The sequence below is a fragment of the Sciurus carolinensis genome, chromosome 10 (genome assembly GCF_902686445.1).
Source record: "Sciurus carolinensis chromosome 10, mSciCar1.2, whole genome shotgun sequence".
Taxonomy (NCBI): domain Eukaryota; kingdom Metazoa; phylum Chordata; class Mammalia; order Rodentia; family Sciuridae; genus Sciurus; species Sciurus carolinensis.
The window spans coordinates 836,880-843,651 of NC_062222.1; the positions used below are offsets into that span (position 1 = coordinate 836,880).

Below are 6,772 nucleotides of genomic sequence, written 5' to 3' on the forward strand. Positions count from 1 at the left end.
TGGAGCCAGCTGAGCAAGCAGAGCTGCCTGCAGAAGTGATGTCAGAAAGGGGCCCAGCCAGAATGAGACCCTGTGATGGCCAGTTGTACCTGCCAGCCTGGCTGGGGCAGGAGCCCAGCCGTCCGGACAGACCCAGGTCTAGATGCTTCTGTGAAGGTTGCTTCCAGATGACTTTGAGCAAAGCAGACTACCTTCAATCAGGGATGTGCCCCAATCCAATCAGTAGTTAGGTCTGAAGAGCAAAGATAGGGTCTTCAAAAGAGGAATTTGGTCTCAAATGCAACAAAGAAACATGGCAGAGTTTCTCCCTTGCCTGGCCAGCCTGGGAATTCTACCTGGAATTTCTAGCCCGTTGAGCTCGTCCCATAGAGTACTCACCAGCAGCACCTCGCAGGCTCCCCACCTCCCTATGTGTGTGTGGCCATAAGCCTGGCATCATCTGCACACCCACAGCTCCACCATGGCCTTGAAGGTCCTGGCGCATCAGAGGACAGTCACACATCCAAGCATCTCCAAACGCCTCCCAAACCCCACCGAGCGGCATGTCCTCCAGCTGCCAGCTCACTGCGCCTGGCAGGGCTCCTCCCTTCCTGGCTGCATGACACCCACGACCTGCTGATGAGCACCTGAGTGACCCCACACCTCGGCTGCTGGGCAGTGCTGCAGGAAATGGGGCACGCAGGTGTCCTGTGGCTGCTGACCTCCTCTGCGTGTGCTCTGACAAAAGGCAGCGGGACCCCACAGCAGGGCCACCTCCTGGTTTTGAGGAGCTGCACGCTGCTCTCCCAGATGGCTGTGCTGGCCACATCCCCAGGGGTGCAGCGAGCCCTGTTCTGCTGTCCTCTCCAGCACCGGTGGTTGCTTTTGATAACACTGATCTACGGGGGTGACCGGAATCTCATCCCAGTTTTCCTAGGCATTTCCCTGATGGCTAACGATACGGAACAATTTTGCATGTATTTGTTGGGCACTGGTATTTCTTCTTATGAGAAGCATCTATTCACATCAGTTGCCCATTTTGTAAATGGATTATTGGAAAAAAATCTGTTACTGCAGGTTAACCATTCCAGATTGGGCCTCTTTCTACACAGGTAACAACCAGTACCATGCTAGAAGGATTTCAGAAAAATCAAGTCATTCTATTTTTAAAAGACTTTTTAATAGAAGGAGTAAATAAATGGTTTTTTAAAAGACATTCATATTATATAGAACACGTTTGTGTGAACTACTTAAAAATATTCACATTGCACAGCTGAATAATTGGGAAATAGATTTTTCGAATCTATTTATAGTTTTTCTAAGTTATAGGTTAGTTAATTTTTAAATATGCATTAGCTTTTCATTGATTCATAAGAACACATAACTGTACCAGAAAAAAATGGAAATTTAATAAGCCCTTTTCGATAAAAACTTCATATATGCTAACACAGGTAAATGGAAATAAAGCAATCAACAAGGTATTTTTTGGTTCAGATTTTCACTTTATAACAAAACTTCAGTTTGATGACAAAAAAAAAGAAAAAATTCCCTCAAACAAAACACCTGACATTATAACAAGCTAAAGTGTCAGACTTGCAAATCACTCCTTCAAAGATACTAAACCAAGATTCAAAAAGAGGCACATTTGCCTTTTGAGTCATGATATAGCTGCTAATATGATGAGTGGGGTGAAATTTACTTTCTAATGATGTGGTAGGAAGTATTTTTCAAACAGGTCTTATCTCATGCATCATAATTTTTAATTGTATGTTTATTTTTACCATATTTTTTATTGGTGTATCGCAGTTATACATAACATGGGGTTTGTTATTACATATTTGCATAAGCACATGATATAATATGACATGGGGTCAGAAGGAAATATGGGAGAAAATGGTGATTTAGGAGATTTATATTTGGCGATTTCATTATAAAGCAACAGAAAACATACACACATATGCACATGTGCACACACGTAAACACACACACACATTCATAGATCTACAAATGAACCCTAGGTAATCAGTACACAAAATTATAGACAAAATCATTGTCCTTCACTTAAAGTGAACAGAAGCAGAATAAGACGAAGTTTATATGACAAAATATTTTTATTTTTTACAAAGCAAATTCCCCAACTGACATCATTAAATTTCTTTCTTGCAAAAAGATTTCTTCTCAAAACCTGGGAGATCAAAGTCCTATTAAATCATCATGAAGACCAACATCCCCATGTTTCATGAGCTTTAGAATAAACTGCTTTGTTTCAAAGGTTGACTTCAAAAATAAAACAACCCCCACTATTTAATGGGTATGCGCCCGAGCCCATGACAAGAACGACCTGATCACCTAAAACGTTTTCTTTCTCCATGAGAACAATTAACGCACAAATTCAACGTCAGTGAGAACACACGGCCCGTTTCTGCAGCTTTTGGCTGCCTGTGCGCACCTGTGTGAAGGACACCAGTCCTGCAGTGCATGAAGACTCCCCCATCCTCACCTGCCAGGCACCAGGAGCCCCTTGGAGACAGGAACCTTCCCAGGGCAAGCTGCCCTGGAGCAGGGGCCCAGTTCTGAAGGCCTAGGCAGGACTGCTGTGTGCACACTGCCCCCTCCTGGCCGCTGCAGGGACTTGTGCGCTGCACAACTGTTGGTCTGTCAATGTTCTCTTCTCCACACCATGTGCAGAGGGTACTGAGGGTAAAATCCTTAGGCTTAAATCAGTTCTTTTTTTCCCCATAAAAAACCTTACAGAAGAAAAAGCATGTCTCGCTATGTTTTCAAATAGACACAATTTAATAGGACACTAGGTCAAGAAGTCTAGATGCTCAACTAAATCTTCCACTAACTAGACTTCAATCTTAGACTGACTATAACCGCTTGGGAACTCAGTTTCCTCATCAATACGACTATTTAACTAGGTCATTACTGAAGTTCTTTCAGTATAAAATCCCACGTTTCTAGCTTTAAAATATATTTGAGTAAAATATTTTGAAAATGTTTCAACCCCTAATGAGCAATATAGGCCTGTTTCTATTTTTCCAGTTAACTCTTATGAGTGAGTGTTTAGCTACCAGCTCTGCTTTTCTTCAGAAAGGAAGCCTACACCCACATTCTCCCTTCCCAAAACACCTCAAGGAGGTTGCAGCACATGGAGAAGAAAGTAAACTCACAGAACCCAAAAGAAGCCTCTGAAACACTCTGAAAAGTGTGCACCCTTTGGAGAGGAAGGGGTCAAGTCCAAACCCAGGGTCCTCAAAGCTTCTGCACCTCATGTGGCCACCGGGAAGCGCAAGAACAGACGAGTTTGGGCAGCTTCTCTACCACAGCGTGGACGGCACCACCCTGGCCCAAGACCCCTCACTCTTCCTCCACCTCCCCTACCCTCAGCTCAGCTTCCCTCTCAAGGTGTCCTGTTCTGATGAATCCCTTCTTACAACCTCTCTGGCACCATTCAGTCCTGGATCTCAGCTTCCCACCCTGAATACTGAGGTATCTCTCACAGGTACTCCCTCAAACAGTGGCCTAAGTACCTGCATCAGAATCCCTCGGGGTACTGGTTAAACACCGCTCTTGGCCCATACTGCATCCAGCCCTGTCCAGCAGAAGCAGAATACGAGTCCCGTGTGCCATTTTAAATATCCTGCTAGACACTTAAAAGAAAGGAAAAGAAGTGAAACTATGTTTTTAATCCAATGCATGTACATATATTTTGATTTGTGATCAAGTAGGACACATACTGTGAAATTTTACATTTTTGCCCTTAGTCTTTGAAATCTGGTACTTCACACCTGCAGTTTATTTCAAGTACTTAAGAGTTGCCTGTCACTAGTGACTTATCAAATTGGACTGGACTAGACTCCTTGGGGAAGGAGGATTAGGAGCCAGGAATTTGTAAATACCCAGGAAATTCCACACACTCAATTCTGAGGACCAACACTCTAGACTTCCCTATACACAATCCATCCTTCAACCACCACTGACTAACATTTCAACCAAACATTCCTTCAGCATGTCAATCCTAAGAAATCCCTGGTACCTGCAGTTCAGTCAACTCAGATGGATATTCAAACTTCCTAAAAGTGGCCTCGCTCCTCCATCCTGCCTACTCTCCAATTAGAAAATATCTTGGGCTCTTCCATGAAGTTTTCCTAGATGACCATTCAAAGGCTCAATCTTTCAACAAACACTTCTAAACATTTACAGAGGAATGCCATCATTACGGCAGTAAGAGAAAAACAAAGAGGAGGTCACAGTTTAGACACACCCCAAGGCCAGGTGCTCACAGCCAAACTTACATTATCCAGATCTCCCCCAAAATGCTCTCTCTAATCACAAAGACTCAAGCTTCATAGCCACGTGCTTGGCAGTAGGAGTCAGTGAAATAAGCTAATGAACTACAGACAAGCCAGTTTAAAAGCTGTTGGCCCTAACGATCAATCACAGTGTGCAAAAGACAACCACAGAAAAGGTCACAGCGCTTCCTCCTGCCTGTGCACACAGCACTTCCAGCCTCTGGACACACTTCCACTTGGCTAAGTCTCCTGGACACAAGCTTTCAGAATCACCCAACCTGATGTGACTTCTGACATACAGAGAAAACACAAGTGACCCTTTATGCAATTGTTAACAATGAAGGAAATTCTCTGAAGCAGACTTCAGGTCAGGTTCCTAATAGTCCGGGGGTCCAAAGAAAATCTCTAACGTTTAAGGCAACATCTCAAAATAGGCAGGAAAGCAGGCCACATTCAATAAATATCCAGGCCAAACTTTTGCAGTGCTATGCTTGAGAAAACCTATCCTAGGGAATGAGCGCACACCTTCCCTTGTCAGTCTTGAGCCAATCCTGCACAAGTATAGGAGAGTCCACTCCTGCAGATGTGTTGGAAGGGTTGACAGCTGACCTGGACATAATGGAGCTTAAAAGAGACACACCAATCATTTGGTGGCCATTCACTGAAGATCAACTTAAAACTGAAATCAGTACAGAACTATAGTATAAAGAACGAAGCTACGTTGAAACAAAGACAATCTGAAGACAACAATGATCAATGAATTTAAAAATTCAAAGAAAAAAAGGGGGTCACTAAGTACTTTTTGGAACTAATATTTGGAAGAACAAATGGGGAGAAACACCCTACAACACACAAAAAAAGTACTCAGAATCCCAGGTGGAGAGAAAGATGGAAGAAAAACTAGTAAGGACTCTAGATGGAAAAGAGATGGAGAATGAGCACCGACTCACAAGAGAATGCCGACAGATAAAAGGCTTATTGGATCACAGGCACAGTTTTTAAAAAGTCAAATGGAAACAGTTTACAAATGAGAAAAGCATACTGGGTGTTGCAACAGAAGTACTTATTCATTATTTTTTGGGGTGGGGGGCACTTTAGTTCCTGGTGGGACACCACTTTATTCTCCTCCGTGGCAATCCACGGGTGCATCCTCCAACTGCAGGACACAGCCCCGCACGTCACCGACACGGTCGGCAGCTGTAGGACACGACCCGTCTCGTTACCGACACGGTCAGCAGCTGCAGGACACAGTCCCGCACGTCACCAACACGGTCGGCAGCTGCAGGACACGGCCCCGCACGCCACCTACACTGCCAGCAGCTGCAGGACACGGCCCCGCACGTCACCGACACTGCCGGCAGCTGCAGGACACGGCCCCGCACGCCACCTACACTGCCGGCAGCTGCAGGACACGGCCCCGCACGCCACCGACACGTCAGCAGCGATCCGCACCTTTGAGCTGCTCCACCACACTGCTGAGGTACTTGATGAGCTCCGGGTCGGTGGTCACCAGCAGGGTGAGCCCGTACTTCTGCACTCGAGTGAAGGTTTCCGAGGGGTAGATGCCACGCTGGTAGAGAATGCTGTTGATGCCAAACGCTGGAAAGAGAGGGACGCCCAGGTGAGCCCGGCGCTCCGCTCGCGCTGCGGAGGCAGGGCAGGCGCAACGCGCGGCCTGCGGTCTGGGCACCCGCTCCCAGCACGCGTCCTGCGAGCCGCTGCGGCAGAAGCGCCCGCCCTGCGCCGCCCGCAGGCTCCCCCGGCGAGCCCACCTGCGGCGCGGGGCGAGCGGGCGACGCCAGCGGCCCTTCCGCCGGGAAACGCCCCGCCGCGCACGGGTCGCGCCCGGCCCGCCACACACGCCGCCGCCCGCCCGCGACTCACAGAAGAACTCGGCCACGATCTCCGCACTCTCTCGCAGGGTGACGCCCTGCTCCCGGGACAGCTGCCGCGCCATAACGAGTGCGCGACCAGAGCCAGCACTAACCCACAGCTCCCGCCACCCGATTCGAAAGTAAGGGCGCTCAGAGCGCGCACGCGCGAACGCACGGGCCCCGCCCACAACGTCAGCCATGCGCACGCGCGAACTTTCAGGCCGCGCCCACGCCACCCGCTGTGTTCAGACACCAGCGTTCAGGCCACGCCCACGCCACCTGACCTGCGCACGCGCGTACGCCGGAGCTCGGCCAATGCCGCCCTCCCTCAGCAGGCGAGAACTCTAGGTCCCTCCCACGCAGCCGGGCCTGAGCTCTGCCCCAGCTCTGCCTGGACTTGTGAGGCCGTTTGCGCAGGCGCGTGGGCTGCGAATGGCTCTTGCTGGCTTTGGGGTGGCCCCTGGGGGCGCTTTCCTTTGCTCAAGACAGCAGGACCAGGTTGGGTTTCAGGCCGCTACTTGGAGCTGGCTGCGCTCCAGAGTTGCCGAGTGTCCCCGCGCTGGGGACGAAGGGCGACGAGGGAGTTGAGCAGGAGCAGCGTCCGGCCCGTGGAGACTGCTCCTG

At 48.7% G+C, this 6,772-nt stretch overlaps 1 protein-coding gene across 5 annotated transcripts in view; it reads right to left on the minus strand.

Annotated features, from left to right (window-relative positions):
* The window catches only part of LOC124994892 (mitotic spindle assembly checkpoint protein MAD2A-like), a 75,943-nt gene extending 69,635 nt beyond the window's left edge, over positions 1 to 6,308 (minus strand). For 4 of the 5 annotated variants that reach the window (XM_047567196.1, XM_047567197.1, XM_047567200.1 and 1 more), the window contains exons 1-2: positions 6,159 to 6,308; positions 5,727 to 5,873 (exon numbers count right to left, since the gene is read on the minus strand). In XM_047567196.1, the coding sequence (XP_047423152.1) occupies positions 5,727 to 5,873; positions 6,159 to 6,231 (220 nt within the window). In that variant the 5' untranslated portion in view covers positions 6,232 to 6,308. Of the gene's footprint in view, positions 1 to 79; positions 233 to 5,726; positions 5,874 to 6,158 lie in introns of those variants that run through there. The other variant, XM_047567199.1, reaches the window with a different exon arrangement.
* Between the last annotated feature and the right edge of the window lie 464 nt (positions 6,309 to 6,772).